Raw genomic sequence first — 21860 nt, forward strand, 5'->3', positions numbered from 1 at the left:
ATCATGAATTCCTTCTGACTGGCCAAATTGTGAACAAAGAATATTATTTGAGCATTTTGCTTTGTGTGAAGCAGTTTGTAGAAAATGACTTGATTTGAATAAACTTATGGATTTTGCACCATAATAATGAACATGCTCACAATGCTCTTGTTTGACTACAGTTCTGCAAATTCCATGTTCATTTGATATGGCACTGTGACTTTTTCCTGTTTCCTTGTCTAAAATTTTCACTTGTTCAATTTGCTGAGAGTCCTGAAGGGGTTTAATGAACATGACTATAAAGCATGTTTTGGATATTGGAAAAACATTGGCATAAGTGCATTTCAGCAAGAGGGGATTGCTTTGAAGAAGACAAGATAAATTTTGATGAATAAATTCAAATTTTTTGTTTTATTGACCATTCCTGATACTTTTGATAATAGGGTAGACATTTTTGAAAAATTTTAAAGTATTCTCAACCAATCTTTTTAAAAGAATAAATTTTTAAAAATGATTTTTATTAATTTAAGAAACTGCAAATTAAATTATTATTAACAATAAAGCCATTTTCTATTATTTTTGGTATCACATTTAATAATTGCAGTTCAGTTGCAAATAACTAATTGCAATTCTTGTTTATAAATACACTGTATATTCTACAATTTATTACTTTACAGGTCTGATTGTATAAGCACAGTCAGACTTGTTTAAGGTCACAATGTTAAATTTTTGTGGTATGATTTTAGAAAAATTTTGTAGTGGAACCAAAAACAGTTTCTGAATTTTAAAAATTCAGATAGTTTAATATTGAAGTAACATTTAACAAACATTGATTAAATTTAGTTGTATATAATTAAAAAAAAAACTATTTACTGCAAAAAGTAACTTGTTAGACTTAAGAACAAATGTGATTTATTTTAGATTTGTTATTTTATATAGAGATAAAAACTTTTTACTATAATAATTTGGCTGCTGCTGGAAATATTTAATATTTTTTGATCTTTCATTGTTTCAGAATTAAAAAAAAATTGTCATTGATCTTTTCAGTTAACTTTTATATTTTCTTATGATCACTAACAGAAGAAAGATCTGATTTGCTATGTAGTTTAACATAAAGTTACTGAATGCTATAAAGCAATCCATGAGTGAATATCATATTTTGAATATTCAGCTCTTGAAAGTTTCCTTTTTTCAATGCATCATAGTCACTAAGGTGTGTTGCAAAAATATAAGGCCAGCTGCATTTTTTAGTGATTTATTAAAAAATTCACTATAATTTAATAATTATAAAGAGATGGCAGCACTCTGTAATTGCAAATTGAGGCACATAATTGGATTTATATTACCATTAACTGTTATGATACTTCTACCCATTGTTAAAATTACTTAAGTTGTAAACTGCCTTTTGAGTAGTGTTCTGATTCAGCCACACACCAAGCTGGAAGTTCTGCTAAGAGCTATTGCAAAGCAGCTAAAGAGATCATGTTGTGTTGTAGTCAATTACATTAAACTTAGTGTGCAATATAGAAAAAAAAACAAATAGGATGGCCTTCAGAGTTGACAAGAAAGCAAAAATCAGCAATTATCTGGGAAATATTGACAAGAACATCATTAGGTGAAATAGCACAAAGGCTTGATGCTAATGTTCCCAATCCACACTTTTTTAGATAGTAAAATCAACAAAACATCTAGTGTATAAAAACAAAAGTAGTATCATATCTAAAACAACAAAAAAGACTGATGTAGGCCAAAGATAAAATATGGACTTTAAAATGGTGTGGAGTTTTTTTGGGCTGATTTAAAAAAGTTCAATTTGGATGATCCCAACAGTTAGCAATTTTATTGGCATGATCTTAGGAGAGAGAAGTTTTTGTTTGCCAAGCATTAGCAAAGAGGAGACTAAGTTATGATCTGGGTAGGTTTTGTATGGTCTGGAAAAATCAATTTATAAATGGCCAAATGAAGGCAGTTTGGGTATCAAAACCTCTTAGATGTATATCTTCCATTTGGAGGCAAAATTGGAGGTCCATTCTGGCAGTTGCAATAAGATAATGTCACAATCCGCAATGCAAACTGCACTTATCAGTGGTTACAGGATAATGGAATTTAGGTTATGGATTGGCCTTCATATTGTAATTTGAATCCCATAGAAAATCTATGAAGTCTAATAGCTATGGATATGTATGTAGGAGAAAACAGCACTATGGTATTGAACAAATCAAAGCTGCAATAGTAATTGCATAGGAATGAGCAATTATTTATTGTGACATTGTCAGAATGCTGGGCTGCAGTTTTTAATTTAATTATATGCTCGCCACCTCAAATTAGTAGTGTCTTGCCCCATACATCATACTTTTTTGTTAGATGACCACTCCACTGCTATCTAACTCCTTTCAGGGAAAAATTTTTGAATTTAAATAACTTGACTTCTGGTTTATATTGGAAGTTTGTATATAATTGATTGGGACCTGCTGCCCCTAAGCTTTCTGTATCTGGTCTATATCTTGACTTTCATGTATCTAACTCCGTTCTTGAGATTAAAGAAGGACAGACGGACTATATGTGGGAATGACTGATGAACAGGTCCAATGTATCTGGAGAAGATAATTCTTGAAAAATTTCTGGGAAGTTGCCTGCCTGGATTTGATCCTGGGTCTCGAGAGCAGTAGGCTGACTCCTTAACTGTCTGTTATTTAACTGTCATAAATACTATACATTATTGTAATTTTTCTCTATTCAAACATCTGTCTTAATAATTCTTTTACATTTATTTCTGTCACTAGTTTTTTGTTTGTGGATAAAAATTTATTATTCAAAAAAGGTGGCCTTATATTTTTGCCATGCACCATAAGAGAAAATGAAGTTAATGGCTACTTTCAGAGATTGTTTATTACATTACAAACAGAATGGAAAAGCAACAAGAATGAGCTGTTTTATTTTTGGTTCTTTCATTACGGTGCATGTGTTCATGTGAAGGTGAATCTGGCAAAAAATCAGTCACATTGGTTGAACCTACAAGACCTGCCTTTCTCATGTTTATATGTACACATCTAACTGTGGGAAGCAACCATGGCAGATTCTCATTGCTGGGTAGAAGAATTTTAAACTAATTTTATAAATATATAAAGAATATCCTTGCTTATGATGTGTGAAAAGTAAGGAGTATTCCATCAAAAATATGAAAAATGAGGGCAACAAATGGCTAAAGTGGCACCTATACTCTCTCACTTAAGTATAATGCTTTATTTTTTTTTGTGTTATTAACTACTATGTATATTCCAACAACAACAATAGCTCAGACACTGTTCTTTATTTTCTCTCATAATATGGCTGACTGGATTACACTTGAGGATATGTCATACAAAGCTTTTGAAATGTTCAACACTCCATGCATTACTTAGTTGAGCAAGCATGTGTGTTGTCTTGTGTTTACATGTCCAGTTCTTCATGTTGCTGTTCTAATTCAGCAAAGTGTGCAGGTAAGAATGTGTTGTATCTTTTCACTTCATGTCCTTGAGCATTGTGATCATACTGCCTCTGCAATGTGCAGGAATGATTCACTCAGTTGCATCTTTAAGAATATATTGTATATGTAAAGGCCACTAATGGCCCAACAGGTTTCTATCTTTATTCTTCTGAATTTCTGAGGTCAGGATAAATCTTTGTAGTACATCCACAGTATATCCAATGCATTGTAAATTTTGCTTCTTTTTTGGTACTCTGAAGAAAGTATCTGACCAGTGACTTATTACATAAGAGATTGAAAAAGTGCCAGCTTCATCACAGTTAAAAATGTTTTTTCCTTCTTAATCTGCATTTAACACATTAAGCTTTGATAGCCACTTGCATCCTTGCACTTGTGGTTTGCTGAACCTTCTTCCTCTGCTATTGTATTCATCCTGTTCTTAAAATAACTGAGCCACTCATTTAAAGTCCTAAAATTATTTATTTATTTCCAGTTTGACAGTTTCCTCATGCAGAATTTAAGTTGGGGAAAAATTTTCTATAGCATTTTAGCTGATTTTACTAAGAAAGTTGCAGCAAAATTTTAAAAATGGTAGCTGTCATTTCTTTCCCTGAGACTACCCAGAAAAATACACAATACATTATTGTTCAATACATTTGTTTATTCCCATAGATACTGTACATTATTACAGTGTACTGCACTACCAATGTAACCATACATCTATTGTTACAACCATGAGTATCATATATTATTGAACAATTCTTCTTTGTTTTGATTAACACCAGGCAACAAATGCTGAATGAAAATCAAATTCCCATCTTTGTTATTTTCATTCAGGCAGTCAGAGTTGAGTCTGTTTTTCTAGCACTTCTTTGTAGTGTTAGTGTTGGTTTTGATGGTGAAGGAACATTTTTTTTTTTAATATATGTATAAAATAGATGTAAATCAGCAGTTGGCAACTGGTTCAGTGGTCTAAAAGAGAATTTGGGTGGTCCATGGAGAAATTTGGACATTGATTTACTGAAGGTTATGCAAAGTATTACGAAATAAATGCAAAATGCTTAGTTGTTTTTTTCACTCATTGGGGGTTTTTTTTATTTGAATCTAAAACTAAATATGAAGTGTCTGTTATCAATAAATAATGAACAATAAACAATATTGTGAATGAGATGTCATCCTTTGTGGAAAAATGCTAAGAATCCATAAACTTATTTCAAACAAGTAGTAATGAACTTTAGGTTTGCATTAATTTGTTATAATTAAACAAGCAAGTTTTATATTAATATAGTAAAATTGAACTTTTATGATCATTATTCAACAGATTTTGTATCATTTAAAAAATTCATGACAGTGGTTCATGGAATTCAAAATTGTGAGTTTAGTGGTCCATGAGGTCAGAAAGGTTGCAGACTGTTGATGTAGATTAACAATAAAATGAGAGAGAGTTTCACTACTTGTTCTAGATTAACAGCAAAAAAGACTAACTTGACCTATGCAGCAGTGCACAGTCAGAAATTGTGCCAGAAGCATCATCAAATGAATGGCATCCAGCTTGCTGACATCATGTTGGTCTCTGACCAATGGGCCACAGCTCACCATTAAACATTGAAAGAGCCCACTTGGTTATATTATTTTCATACTATAATATCAAGTGGCCAAATAAGTGTAATGGAATTTTCCTTTGGAGGAACTATATCTAGTGGTTAAAACATCTTTAAAACTAACATTTTTGAGATGTTTAACCATTTGAAAAATGTTAGTTTTTTAGTGAAATGTGTTGTTGCTAAATCTAAATTTATGTAGCATTTAAGTGAAAAAACTGGTGATAACTTAAATCCTGCTCATGTGCCTTTTTTTGTAAAATTGGTCCTAGATTGTTAGTGGATTTGAACCAGCTGTGTTAGTCAAAAGGAACATCAAGTTAGCTCTGGCCTGTTGCCCACATGTTTTCTATTTACTGAGTACTTATGGCAAAACAAATGAGAAATCAATACCATGTCAATGTAGGCTTTCTAACATTGAAGTCTACGCTGTTAGAAAGACAAGAGAGAGAGAGCATTAACTTGATAATTGGCATGCACATGCATTGCATATAATGGCAACAGATGGTACAGTGCACACTGAATACTTTGGGTTGCTAACTCTAGAGTTATCCATCTTTTATAACCTTGCTAACTTGGTTTTGATAATAAGACTGTCAGGCAGGAATGATCCAAAATTTTATTGTAGAAGGATGAAATGTGTGTATATGTACTGTACTGTACATTGGCTAGGACCACCATAAGGTTTCATTACAGAACCTCATTGTATAGGGAATTTATAAATTAGGGCTTTTTTGTCTGTAAAATTCTTTGGTTTTTGAAGGGTAATTTTTTTTATGAAATTAGATATTTTTACTCTTATAGATATATTTGAAAAGTTGTTTTATATATTCAGAAAGTTAAAATTTGTAAAGATATAATGAATAGTCTTTGTCCTGAAAGTTTTTACAGTATTTAAAAATAACAATAAACCAAAACTGTCTTTTGGTATTAAAATTGTTGCAAGTAAACAGCTTTAATACTGAAAGACTTTGTTTGGTTTATTCTTAATCTAAGTTTGATGCCATTGAAGAGTATATTTTTATTTACTTGCTTTTATATATATAACAGATATAATTTAAAAATAGTTTTGAAAAGCTTTTAAAATAATTGTTTAATTTTTTAAAATGATAATTAGAATAGGATAGCTTCCTTGCATTAAAAATTAATTAGAAACTATCATATTAAAAATTTAACTAGTTATAATAATATTTTCAATAGTTAATTATAAATAACTCAATTTTGATCACCTTCAATACAGAAGTAGAGGCTGCCCCTATTTTATGCTGATGATATGTTCCTGGAGGAGGAAATATAAATAAAATTGGCACAAAATAAATCCATTTTATTATATAGGGTGTCACATTAGTCTGGACCCACCCATGGAAAAAATCACACACACACACACACACACACAAGCTGCTCAGTGTCCATCACTGTGTAATTTAGACTCGTGAAGATGAAATTTCCACTCCACAAGTGCATGATGCTGGTCTTGAGATTCCAGTCTCACTCAACATGCATTGAAGAGACTTTTGTGGACTCTGTGAGAAATAAGCCAACACTTTCAGCTTTTCTTTTCTCAATTGTAACAATCTTTGACAGTCCACTGCAAAGCCTGTCACATACACTGTTTCTTTAAATTTGCTGATGAGCTTACCAACACATTTTTGTGGAATTTGTCTGCAGTATACATGGAACCTGTTGAATTCTCTGGTCACTTTTCAGTGATTATGGGTCCCACCATCAAAATCACTTAAATTCTTCAGTGATATGATTTCTGTAATGAAAGAAAGGGTAATAAGAGAAACTCATATGGGTCTAGATTTATGGGATACCCTGTAGAATAAATAGGAATGTGTTTCAGGTATTGATGAATGAATGTGTATTTTTTCAATAAAAACATGTTTAGTATTGAAATTTTTACTAATGCAAAGTAATACAGAAATTATAATTTATTTATAGGAGAAATTGATGATGATTTTTATATTGCCACTATGTTGATTTCTGATAGTGCCATAGGGTGCAACTTAAGTTTTGTGGTAATGGTCCTTGGTTGAGGGTCATTTGTTGATAACAAGCTAGTCTGAGGATCATTTGTAAAGTATGAATCCAAAGTTTTTTGTGGTGCCTTTCTTTTCTTGAGAATTTCATAAGGTGTTAAGGCTTCATTTAACTCTTCCTTAAGCTTGAGTAATCATGTATTGGTATACCTGAACAGATGCACTTTTCCAGTATTCCTGAATGTGTTCATTTACACATTCAGGAATACTGGAAAAGTGCATCTGAAAACCCTAACAGTTCTGTCATCTACATACTCATGAATACCAGTACATGTGTACGGTACCTGGCTTTACAAAGTCACTTTGCTCCCAGTCAACATCTATTTTGAACATTAATAGTTATTCAAGGATTTTGCATTAGTAAATCATTTAAGGGCAGCAGTAGTAACTTTAAAATGGTATACCATGTGAACAAAATACTTCAGAATAATAAACAAACCAGCACCACTTAGAATCACAATTAAAATGAAGTTGCTACTATAACAATGCTACCATCTAGCATGAAGAAAATATATGCATGTAGCATTTGCAAAAAGTATTTTACATATTTAAAAAAATATTATACAAATAGTAGAAAAAAATTTGAGATATTTTTGGGGAAGGTTTAAAACTAGCATTACCATCAATTGGTGTAAAATGAGAGTAGCCCATAGCTATATCCAAAAGCTTTTACAAAATTTAAGGAAAGTTTTTAATGATTTTATGAATAATTTGCTGTTTTATTTTAAGGAATTATTTTTATATCAAGTCCTGATATTTGTGTGAATTGATTATTTAATATAACAGACAAATCTGATTTGAAAGAATTCTTACAAAGCTTTTTTCCTATATTGTACAGTAGACCCCCCTATAACACGGTAGAAAAGTTCCGATGTTATAGGGGGGTCTACTGTAATGAAAATATGTAGTAATAATAAAATTATAACAGAATATTTAAAATAACTTCTAATTGCATTAGTAAGTTGTATTGTTGCTATATATTACTATTGTTGAAAACTAAATTTACGTAGGAAGAAAATTTTAAATAATTTTAGTATAATTTGGTTGGAAATGTCTGAAATTTTAAATATCAAACTGCAGTTTTGTTGGTTTTTAAATTTTGCTTCTTACTGTGACTATTAAAGTTATTTTTATATATTTTTGAATTTGAATGGTTTTGAAATAAGGAAACTGTATACAAATATTAAGCTGTTTATTCCGATAGATTCAAGCAAATTAATCACATTTTAAGTGATTTTATAATATTTATACAAAGATATATATAAAAACACTATTAAAATAAGTAAATACAAATTACAGATATTTTCAAAATTCTGGAAATAAAAGTTACGAAGTTAATCAAATTTCTTCTAAAAATTTATTACTTAAATGCAGATATTTTATAACAACCATAAATTATTCATGGAAAAACTACTAAATAATACACGAATATTCAATGAATATACATAAGTCAAGTAAAAGTAAATGTTATAAAACATTAGAAAATGCTAAATATATAATAAATATTAAAGATTAATTATATTTGAATAAAAAATTATTTAAAATGTAAATTTGTATATATAATTTAACTGTATTTTTTTTAATTTTAAATATCATGATCTGTATTGCTTCTTTATTAGAGTAAATTGTTCTGTTTCATTAAGTAGTGGTGATAAATTTGGTTTGAAGAATTTAATATTTTATTAAATGACTATATTTAATGTTTGTAGTAAATTTTAGTTAATCAACAAATTTGTAAGTTTGTTAATTTTTTTTCCTGTAATTTTGTTAGTTTGATATATATATATATATGAAGACAGACCAAGCACTCATGGTTTCTAATAATGCATTTAATTTATCCATCTCTTGTGTGTACATATATATATATATATATATATATATATATGTACAATCAATGATATTTTTTAATGAATTCACTCATGTTTATGTTCTATTGAATAACATCAATGAGGATTAATTTAAAATTATTCTTTTGTTCTCTCTCCTTTTTTTAAGAATTTGAAAGTGTGTTGCTAGTAAATTTAGATTTGCACATATTTGATGCATTTTTTCAATTGGAAAAACTATTAATATTTTAATAAAGAATATATTTGAGATTTCAGTTTCACTTCTAATTTTATCATTAGAACAATCTCGTAGATAGAGGAAATAGTTGAAAAAATGTTGATTTTTCTAAAAGAAAATCAGTGAATAAATGAATATTAAAGAATTATAATTGCCTTACAATCCTTATTTCTAACGTTATTTATAATTGTTTACATGGACATTACTCATTATTAGGACTAATAATGGGTAATAAATCATTAGGTCCTAATAATGAGTAATGTCCATGTAAAGAATATTAAAGAAGCTTGAATTTATAATCTAAGAAAAATTATGTAATGAAATGTACAAGTAAATTATTACTAATTTATTATTTTAAGATAAACCTCATACTATTTTGAAATTTTACTATATTGTGCTATTGAGATATTTTTGATTTTAAAAGTGATGTCAGATATATTACACCCTGGTAAGAAAAGTTACACAACTCAAAAAATGGCAATTTTGAGAGTATGTCATTGAAAAATGTGTGTGAAGTGCCCCAACATTCACAACAAGTGTCACATCTCTATCTTGCAAAATAACAGTTTTTAGAAAAGCCAGAAATGTGACATAACTCAGACCTCACCTATATTTAACTGATGACACCTCACATTCAATGAGAGCAGAGCTACAGATCCATAATTACTATACTATAGAATATAATAAATTTACCACCATAAATACTTACAGTATAAGCTGCTTTTAAATTTTAGGTAAGTTTTATAGTATTATTCTTCAAGTAAATTTTTCTCAAATACTGCATTTTTGAGTTGTCACTTTTCTTGCCAGGTTGCAATATGTAAACAGGTTTGTGTTTTGCACATCCCCACATGCACACAATTTTGCTTTATTAAGTATTAAGTAACTCTTTAAAATAATAAACAATCCATGTATAATAAATTGCCAAAATTTGTTTCTTTCATTTTTTTTAAATCTTGATTATGCATTTCCTTTTTTTATTGTGTTTTTTCTGTCTGCTTCTGAGAAGCTTTTGGATAGGAGTTACATTAGGCTTCAAGTATTTCTTCTGTCTTCATTGATGAGTTTACAAAAAATAAAAATTGTAAGAATTTATTTTTAGCAGTTATATATTTACTGAGTAGAGAGATCTTTTTATGCTTAAATGCTCTGGAAAAAATCATTATTTGTGTCATTAAAATTTGAATCCATTGAAAACTTCTGTTATAATAATTTCATTTCTATAATAACAACAAAGCAGAACTGAACAATATTGATGAGATTTTGATTGTTTTTCTGATGCCATGTTTACATATGGATTAGACATAAAAGTAGCATGACTTGTCCTGCTAAGATTTCTGAGATGGCCATCAAATAACAGCTAGTTGTTTTTAACTGTCACGTCTATTAAGTAATTTTTATTTTAACAGCTGCTTCAATCTGTGGTAAATATCAATGAAGGATAATGTATTGTCTTGAGCTGAAATTCCATTACAAAATCTTTAATGAAACCATTTGTTTTGCATTACATAGACAAATAATAATGTTCTAATTGGATAAAAACAGCTTAATTAAATACTAAGGTACAGAACTCTAAAAAGTTAGAAAAAACTTTTTAAAGCTCTATTTTTGTTATATATTCTGCAGTAAATTGCTTGAACAAAATCTTTTCCTATCCTGCCTCACTAACCTATGGAGGCACTCATAGTATTGGCAAGGTGAGTTTGTGGTGTAAGGTATAATCCACAGTTCTTAACTTTAATACCAGAATGAGAGTTGTAATGAATATATATCAGTATTTCAATTTAAATTTTTTGTCATTTTAAATTTGCAGTTCTTAATTGATAAATGTTGTTTAAAATTTTTTAGACATTAAGCATCAATAAAGTTCTTCTACTGTTTTCTCTATTCTAATGCATACCAGATTTTTGAGATGTCAAAATCTGAAAAAAGATTAGCTTGCAGATATAATGTGTGCTCTATATTAAAAACACAGCTGCGAAAAGTTAATGTATTTTTTAAACAATAATAAATACATTTTTTGAAAAACATTTTATTTTTATGTTTACGGTGCTTCATGATGTCCACATTTTCATGTGTATTTGAATGTAATTATTTATGACTCAATATCTGGTACAGAGGATCTGCAGACCAATACAAAATCAAAATTCCTGTATGATCAGAGTTTTAACAGTACCATTTCATGTTAATATGTGTAAGCATGAAATTTACTAGATAAGTAAATTTGATCACACTGAAATATTTGTTCTTCAGCACAGTGGATAATGCTAACTGTTAGTATAAAAGAGTTAAAAGTGGTTTTTTGGGCAATTATTTGTTATAGGAGATTTGTCTGCTGAACATCATTCATTTGTCTTGTTGTAGTTCAAATGAGTGTCACACCATTCTGAAACCAAAATTAAAACTGAAGCAATGGAAGGAACATGTGCATCATAATACACATGAATTACCAGGCAGAGTGAAGAGCAAATGATGCAAACAAGGCTGCATAAAGTCAACTTTGTGCCTGATTCTAATACACACCCCAAGTTTTGAGACCAAAAAAGTCAAAAAAAGCTGTGCATTAGAATTTAAAAAAAATTTGTATTGAAAACACTTATGTACAAAATTAAAATATGGAAGTAATAGTTACCAATTATAATACAATTGATTTATAAATTGAAGCGTTGTTGGGTACGGGATGTTTAATTTGCCCTTGTTCAGGCCTAAAGTTTAACTTTAGGCCTGAACAAGGGCAAATTAAATAAAACATACCAACAGTATTATAGTAAACCTCTGTTAACTTAGACTTTGCTTGACTTGGACAAATTTAAAAAGAAAAAGTTTGTTATTTAAATTTTTTCTCAACAGAAAATATAATTAAAGAGTATTTTTGATATCAGGAAGACTGTGATACTGTGCATTATATAACTAGTTGATAAGTTACTAAAGATTACATTGTTGTACACTACTGTCAAAATTTTTTGGGCTCATTTCTTGTAATAAAAAATTTCACATCTGCTCAATAAACTTCTCTAAGAGTTAATTGTAATAAATTACTGTACTGTATATGCATCATCATGTTTTCCATGTCATTGGAGAAAACATCTCACTAACTCAGACAACTTTCACTCCTGTTAGTAAACCCCTGCAAACTTTGACTATGTTTAATTGTGATGGTAAGCTTGCTTGGTAAAAAAGATTAAATATTGAGTTTACCCTTTGTACCTGCAATGCCTCAATTGTAAGAAATACTTTGGCTTGAATGTCAACATGCATGCGTGCGCACACAATGAAAAACAAATTTTACTAAATGTATGTTTTGTGATACAGTAAGGAATAATTATATAAATTTTTTTGTATTGTATGCAGTTTGGCATTTTTTTAATTATGTTTACTTATATCAATACATAGATTTTTTAAAATGTGTTTTATATAAAATTAGTTTTTATTTTTTACAAGTTGCTGTTTCTTTCTATACAGAGTAATAATTTAACACTCAGTATGTAGTCTTAAGAATCTTATATTATTTAGGATTGTTAACATGTTTTTGTAGTTTAATATATAGCTTTTTTCATAAAAATTTTTACAAATTAAGTCCTTTTTTTTCTTTTATTGCAAATAGAATATAATCTTATACACTCAAGAATTTTACTAATTCTAGAAAAATATGATAAGATTATTTTTAGTTAATAAAATGTTACTTTATAATAAATATTTTAAAAATAAAATTTAATAGAAATAAATTAGTGTTTAAAAACTTGTGTAGGTTAATTTACATTTTTTTGTTTAAAGAATTAATAATCTTCAAAATGTTTTAGTTATGTTAATATGATCAATTTTAAATGAGAAGTTGATATGCACATCACCAGTTTTATAGAACAGGAACTGTACATGGAAAAAAATTAGCTTATTTGATAATTAAATAAGCTAAATATTAAATAGATTGTCAATCTAAACAAAATTTTGACTGGATAGATTACACCAGTTCCTAAATCAAATTTTTGTTGCATTAAGAGTTTATACAATTGTAATAAATTTTTTAAATTTATTTTTTAAAATATATGTAAGTTTTAGTTATATTAAGTATGAATTGAAAATTAAAGTTTGTGAGAATGAATATATATATTACAGGGGTGGCCAACTTTTGTGCACATAAGATCTACTTTTTATCGTAAAAATGTGTCGCGATCGACTTGTTGTCATAGGCATAGTCTAAGTGGGGAGGGGAAGTGTGAAATACATACTATGTTTATACACTGTTTCAGTACGAAGTGCACTCACTGCTTATGAGTCGAGTCATAACTGCATGCATACAGTTGCGTTCGGTTACAAATATAATACATTAAGTCAAGACATCGCTACCGATCGACCAAAATTGGCTTGGCGATCGACCGGTCGATCGCGATCGACTTGTTGGCCACCCCTGATATATTATATATAGGTATGTATGTAACTCAATGATTTTTATATTCTATACACAAGTTATAGTATAGCATTGAAAAGTTCTGATGATCAGATTTGAGACCAAAATTATCTATGTTGGTTTTTTAGCAGTGTAAATCTTATTTAACACATTTCTTTTAATTAAAATATTAAAAAAAAAACTAAATAATGTTGAGTTTGAAAATCTATTTATGCTGTAAAACAGTAATGAGAAGCAAATGAATGCTGTAAAATTTTAATTAAGATAATTTTTAGTATTTAATAGCTTTCATGAATGGTTAGCTTTAAATACTGTTTAGTTTTTTCTAACAGGATTCAAGGTATTCATCGTATTGGTTATTGAATAATTTTAACAAATTATGAGCAAATATAAATTGTTCTTAACAGATTTTTAACAATGGTCATTTAAGTGATATGAATTTTTTTAAAATATATGTTGTTGAGGTTTTGTTCAGGGAATAAAATTTTTACACTAAAGAACTGGAATTAACCAGTTCTAGCTGATATGATGAATGGTTTGAAAAATATACTAATGAAGTTCATCAAGAAGTCTGATGTGGAGACAACTTGAAAATACTCATTCAATCTGTCCTTCAATTTTAGTAACCAAGGTCCAGGAAGGGGCAGTTATAACAAAGGTAACAGCATCATCAAAATATGATGCTATTAACATGTTTTTGAGTGGTGCTGATTTTCTTCTGGGCAAGAAATTCTTTTAAAATTATTTCATAAATTTTTAATAATAGTATAAATAAATTTTTTTTTTTATCTTGCCCTCTATAGTTTCAAAGGTCTATCTGCTAAATTTAACTGGTACTGTCAAGTTTTTGGGACTTGGTTGCAGTAAGAAGTACTACAGCTATTAATTATTAATAGATATCATTTTTTTTATTTTTGAAAAAAATAAGGAAGTAAAAAATTATAAAATATATTGAAAATAGTCTGAAATTTGTTTTTAATTAATATATGGATTTTGAAATATTTTTTGTGGTGATAATTCATGAGTGAATAGGAATATTTGTTCTTAATGGTTTTTATATGGAATACATATGCAGTTGGAAGCAATAAATGCTGTTTTATATTATCTGTATGGTGTATTGTAGTTTTTAAGATATTAATCTCAATTATTTCTTTTCAAAGTAATTATGATCTTTTAATATTGAAAATTTAGTAATTTAAAGAAAAATTCATTACATCTGATAGGATTTCTGATATGAAATTATTTGGTTAAACAATTCTTTAATTAAAAATAATATGTACACCTACATTTCTCTAACATAAAGCATTGCTAAAATATATTCTTTGCAAAGGTATATAGATGTCTTAATATGCCAGGTTTGTTATATTTTGTGTAATTTCTGTTTATGTATGTATGGTTACTAGGTTTCATTTAAAATGAAGGTTTTAAGATTTAGTAGAATAATTCTTAAGAAGAGTTCTTAATAATAATAATAAACTAAGTTTGGTTACAGTTTTAGTTCTAGATAAAATAGTTGTGAAGTGTGGTAATTCATTTGAAAAAAGAAACTGATGGCACTTTTTAAAATATTTAATATACACACTGATGAAATTTTCAAAATATTGAATGGATAAATAAATTTGATGGCATGAAAGATACTTAATTTGAAATTATTTATTACTGCATTCATTTTAAAATAGTGGTTAACTGTCATTTCCATGATTAATCATTTTGGTATTTTCACATGAACGAGTTTCAATATTAATTAATTTTGTGGTAAAATCTTTCAATTGTAGAAATATGTAAATTATAGAAATAAATACAGTGAAGCAGGTAAGCTTTGATAAAAACTTTGGTATTTTTCTTATTTCTTTATTTTATAAAACTTCATTATTTAAGATTTTAATGTTATTAGGTATGATTTAAATTTCCATTTCTTATTAAGCTGGGTAATAAAAAAATTCATACAAATTGATACAAAATATCCATAATGAATTATATTATCTATCTCTAAGAGGTATGAAATATATCATTTTAATAATCATTATTACAAATTGTGTGTTTTGCTGAAAATTATTTGGTAAGAATATTTTACTATTGAGATCTTTATTTTAACAACAAAAAAATTTGTTGCTATATTTCAAATTTCTAATGTCAAAAGGATGAGACAATGAAAGTTAGACCCTATTTTAACATAATTATTAAAAATATACAATATTGCATTTCAATTTTTATTGATTGCCATAAGAATGTTTGTAGATGTGGTTTACTCCTGCTTTTGCTTATATTGATAATTTTAAAAGTAGAATTTTTTTTCATCTTGATAATTACGATATAGTAAATCAACTTGTCACTTATTTATTGTTAAAACTGTTTCTTAGGACCACATCTCATGAAGACATTCTTGTGACAGTAGATAATCTTATTATAAGGTTTATTATCATCATCATTAAATAGCAAAATTCTTGACACCAAAATAAATTTAGTAAAAAAATAAGCAGTATGGGTTTTTTATTATTATTTTTAACCATAAATTTATCTAAATAAAGCTGTATTCTATCTCTTGAATGTTTTCAAGTTATCCTAGCCAATAATTTGATTTTTACTTTTTATTTTGGTAAAAATAAGCAATAACCTATACAGTAAAACGAATTTTGACAATGTAGATGAAAAACATATATATTTAAAAATTCACAATACATTCAGGGAAATGGATGGTTAATATGATACACTTTCTTTGGATGCAGTTGAATTATAATGATTTTTATTTTGATATATATTAAGCTATATGCTCTCAATAATAGAATTTTGTGATTATGTTACATGAAGTAATTACTTTCTTAGCCATATTTTATTTCTAACTACTTATTTAATAATGTAGATTTATATCTTAGAGAGATACTTGGGAATTTTAAGTCTGTAAAACAATAACCATAATAATTTATCAAAATGGTCAGTTTGGAAGGATTGCTGATGAGCCAAGATGATCTTGCATGTGATTTTATACAGTAAAAAAGTGTTTAATATATCAATTTTTCATCAAATAATATATGTATTAATCTATTCAATTACTTTGTGATATCCATGAAGAGCATTAAAACAGTAAACTGTGTGCAGATACATTAAAAATAAAAACAATTTGGCTATTTTTACATATTCTCTTTGTGATATAAACAAACATCTTTTCTGTTTTGCCCATTAAATAAAATAGTGTATATGTCTTAAGATCTTAACAATTAGATTGCTATGTTGAGTATTGTGATAAATGCATTAGGTTTTAATTTATATTGGTGGGTGTTAGACTTTAAAATTTCATCTGATGGTATAGTTAAGGAAATACTTTTCATTAAAATTTTGGAACCAAATCTTCATTATGAAATCTGACCTGATGGTGTCTCCCTAAAATTAACATAAGTTAATCAATAAAACATTACTTGGTAACATGAACTCAAGAAACTTTTGATATTTTAATTGTCACTATTTTTACAATTATAATAAATCTGATTAAAGATTTTTATAACTTATTTCTAAAAGTCAAAACAACTTCTCAAAGTTGCTAAAATAGAGAAGAATCTATTCTTCAGAATGTTAAAATCTGTACAAGTACTTTTTTTTCAAAGTTACTAAAAGGTAAACTAAGATTTTTACTTCTAGAAGTAAAGCTAGTGTTTTCAGAATTTAAAAAAAACCAATAAAATGACAAAGTTTATATGAAAAATTTTGCTTAGTTCAAAAAGTTTTTGGTTGATACAATTAAAAATATATTACTTAATTTTTTGGGTATTTAGAACACTTGTATATTATATGGGTTATTTAGAAAATAAAATGTTTTAGGAAATAATGTTTAACTGGATTTAAGAAATTATCTAATATAGTTTTTCAGTTTTGACAACAGTAATTAAGAAAAATTGTAAAGAAAATTATTAATTTGTATTGGATGTAATTTTTTTTAATGTTACAGAATGAAATATGTAAATACACAAGGTGTGATAAAAAAAAATTGGGGAACTTTGACCACAGAGGATGTTAGAATTAACATCAGAATCTTTGTTACGGTGGTCAGGATTGGTCAACTTCCTGTTATAGAGTGCTTGAGTTTCATAGCAATTTGCTCACTAGTATTTGGGTAACAGTTGATTGATTGTGTTATTTTTGCTATTTTCAATTTTTAAAATATGTTAACTTAATATAGGTTCTTTGCATTTTTCTTTGTTGAAACTTGGAAAAAGAAGTGCAGACATGTTTCAAATGCTGTAAACAACCTTTGGAGATGCTACTATGTCTTCCTTTAAAGGTATGAGTGTGGTATAGGGGATTCATTAAGGTTTGGCCATTTTTAAATCTCATACCACTCTTATAACTTCAAATAAGACAAGGTAGCATCTCCAAAGGCTGTTTGCAGCATTTGAAACATTTCTGTACTTTTCCCAAATTTCCAACAAAATTTAATATGGGTTATTTGGCCCTTTTTTTTAACATAATACATTTTAAAACTGAAAATCAGACATTAATCAACTGTTATTTAAATACTAATGGACAAATTACTGAACCTTAATGCAGTTTATAGCAGGAAGTTGAGAGTCTCCCCCACTATGGCAAAGGTCCTTATGTTGATTCTACGACACTACATATTTGATGAAAAAATATAAGATGATTGGAATCCATTTGATATTCTTAATTTGTTTTTATTAGTAGTATTATAGTTTGAGTCTAACTATGAAAGGATTGAAATTGCTGATAAACTAAAATACATATTCTTGAAATATTTAATGAAATAAATTTCATAATATAAATGAATTTATATTCAACTGATTAGCTTTTTGTTATATATCATTAATTAAATATTTTGCTTATATTCAATGTTTTATAATAATAATAATAATAATATCTAAATAATAGAAAATTTTTTTTAAACATTTCTAATTATTGGAAAGATTGGAAAATTACTCTGGATTATTTTTCTTTAATATCTCAAAATAAATGAGAAGAGTAATTTTAACTTATAAATCAAATAAGCAATTTTTATGTGGACAAGAAGATGATTGTAATTGTAGATAGATCTGAACATACTGTATAAACTTTGAGCTAATAATTTAAATTGTTTATTATATTAGACTATACTAACTTTTAAACAAGACAATCAATTTTTAATAAACGTAAACTTTAATATGTACCATTTTAAAATAATTACAAATACAAATTTGCTATAAGAGTTAATTATCTATTGAATATATGATACGAAAATGGAAATATTTCATATTTTAAAAGAATTTCAGATTAATACTTACTTCATAATTAGTTTACATGATTTAGTTGAAAAGTTTTTAAAATTATCTATGAAATAAGTTATTGAGTAATTGGTAGTAACAGAATTTAACATTGCAAAGCTTATAAAACATCATGCACTTCTGTTTGATCCACTTAGGAATCCAGCTTGGTCTTTTCATATTTTACAGATGCTAATACTATCATATAAAAACATGGAAGATTGTGTAAGCAGTTCTATTTGAAATTATTGAAATTGATCTCTCTTCATTTTTTTTTAAAGATACTGTTTATTAGTATGTTCAATTGAACTCACATTATTCTTTATATATATTTCCAAACAGATATATATTATTTATTACTGGAAATAAATATAGAAATAAATGAAATTCACTTTTATTCTTTAGATTGTTAATATACTTCTAACAATCTGACATCAAAAATTAAGTTTGTAATAAATTTCTTGAAAACTTAAAAAACATTTTTAAATTAGTAATTCTCTCTCCGATCTCAAGTAATGAAGGTTAAAAATAAATGAGGCTAAATAATTTTTTTTTTGATAAAATAAATTATACAAAATATATAATGTTTGCAGTTTTTATGGACTGTTGAAGATCATTTGACCTTACAAATCATAATTAGTTGATAATGAAACTAGATAGGCATAACATCTCAGACTGTTTTCCTTTGAACAAGTGTGAACTGGTCTGTTTTTAACTTATCTCTAGATTTTCCATATTGGCTCCATAATGGCTGGAAAGAACAAGTGCATGATATTCTTAATGTGCTTGCTTCTGAATTTAAACATGTGGTGTGGTATAATTATTGATGAATTGACCTCACCCATACATGATACAGATAAATTTTCTTTCTACAACTGAATAGTAATATGTGGTTTTTAATCTAGTTTTAAAATTATCTAGTCAACAGACTAGATTTAGTTTTGAAAAACATGGCAATTTTACGATCATAATTATTTAACATTTAAAAATATTCACAAAAATGTTTTTAGCAAAAAACAAGTAGTTTAAAAAATTCAGTTAACTTAAATACTAACTACAATAAAATTTCTTAAGCTGTTGTAAAGATCGTAATTGAATAAGATTAAAAATGATATTTCAGTATTTATAAAACATTAGTAAAATGCTGAATTTTTTGAATTTGTTTTTGATACATCCCTTTCTACAAAATCAGGTTTTTATATCTTAAGTGAAATAAATCCAATACTTAATTTTTTTTCATTATTAAATTAGTATTTATTTTAAAAATGGATTAAATACATATATAACAAATGTTTACAGTATTAATTTTTAATTTCTTTCAATAGTAAGTACTTTGTTAGTCATTCAGTATGTTAGTAGTAAACATGTTAACTTTATAATAATAATGTATTATTGTATCATAACATTGTCATTTAACTTCTTTTGAAGTCTGAATTAGGAATTTTAGTAATTTTAGAATAATACATTTAAATACATTTCATAGTCTTTGTCTAACAATAGATTTAACTTCACACCGAATAAAATTATTCTAATTAAGAAGTTCTAGTGTAATGTACAGAATATTTTAAATATAACAATATAATGATATTTATTAGCAAAATTGTTAGAAGAAAAGTAATATAATTTTATTACGTTATGATGATTTAAGTAATAAACTATTTTATTTTAACAGCTATTAAAGAAATACATATTAATTTCGTATTTTATAATGAATTCGTATATATTAATTTACATTTGAATTGGTTAAGAATGTTATCATACATAAATTAGGCACACTACAAATTTAATTCTACATAATTTGATATAGTGTTTTTCTATAGGATTATTATAATTTATTCATTGTAACCTTAGATTCTGAGGTTGAAAGATGCAATGGGTTTTTAGTCATTCATTTCATGTCTTGTATTTTAATTTAAAGTAGTCCAACAGATACAAAAGTGAGGTTTAACAATTGTAATGATATTGTAAACTGTCACATGATTTTTTAAACTAATTTTGTGTAAAGAAATCAAACTTTATTTTATTAATTAGTTCATCAATGTTTTGATTTTCATATTACATTTTAAAAAATTAAAAAAGATGAAACAAATTCTATAGATCTAAGGTTGTAATGAATAGATTATAACCAATAAATTTATATTATATTTAGAAAATTTTTCTTGAATCTTTAAAAGAAATTACAACTCAACCATTTTATACTAATATTTCTAAACTGTATAGAAAGATTTTATATATATATAAAAAAGTGAAATTAAAACTATTTGTAACTGATTTCAGGTATCATACATCTGGAGCAATGAATAAAAAAGGAAAAAATTCTAAAAGTAAGATAAAGGAAATATATACATTAGACTTTGAAAGGAAGTACTTTACTGAATAATAAATGATTTTTCAAATTTTTTCCTATCCATATGGAGCACATTATTTTGCAACTCATTGCTTTTTTTAATTGAAAAAAAAATTAATCTGAGTTTTAAAGCTTGATGCAATATTTTTGAAGTCAAGTTTAAAAATTAACATAAGTTTCTAAATATGTATTGGATGTTAAAAAAACTTTCATATTTCTGCAGATGATTAGTTGTAAATCATTGAATATTAATGATCTGAATTTAATTACTTTAATATTAGTTTTATTATGAATTTATCTTTTCTATAATGTCAAGTTAATAAGTGAATATATATCTGTTAAATCAAATATAATTTATCAGGGTTTGACGTAAACATTTTATAAAAATTTTGTAAATTATATGACCCGGGATTGAAAATAGACAATGACTTTTTAACCTTCTAAAAAAATGTTTGTTTAAATTGGAAAATAATAATTTCCAGTGAACATCTTTTTGCATTAATATTTTTGATATATTCTGTAATTGATGGAAATCAGGTTTTTGTATATATTTAAATCATTTTCCATTTTATTTTATAAAACATGAATTTGTTGAATTAAGCAAAATTATTTTATTACATGATTCTGAATTTAAATCATGGTATATACTAGTGAAATGAATTGCAAAATATTAGGTATTGTTTAGAGTGTAATGATTTAAAAGTAATTTT

The 21860-nt window shown here is 26.9% G+C and overlaps 1 protein-coding gene across 1 annotated transcript in view; it reads left to right on the forward strand.

Moving 5' to 3' along the window:
• The window catches only part of LOC136986703 (RNA-binding protein cabeza-like), a 47855-nt gene that overhangs the window by 10911 nt on the left and 15084 nt on the right, over positions 1-21860 (forward strand). Inside the window, 1 exon segment of the mRNA XM_067284286.1 lies at positions 21081-21127. Coding sequence (XP_067140387.1) covers positions 21081-21127 — 47 coding nt within the window.

Source organism: Centruroides vittatus, unplaced genomic scaffold, assembly GCF_030686945.1.
Source record: "Centruroides vittatus isolate TY-2023 unplaced genomic scaffold, ASM3068694v2 scaffold_1167, whole genome shotgun sequence".
In the NCBI taxonomy this organism is placed as follows: Eukaryota; Metazoa; Arthropoda; class Arachnida; order Scorpiones; family Buthidae; genus Centruroides; species Centruroides vittatus.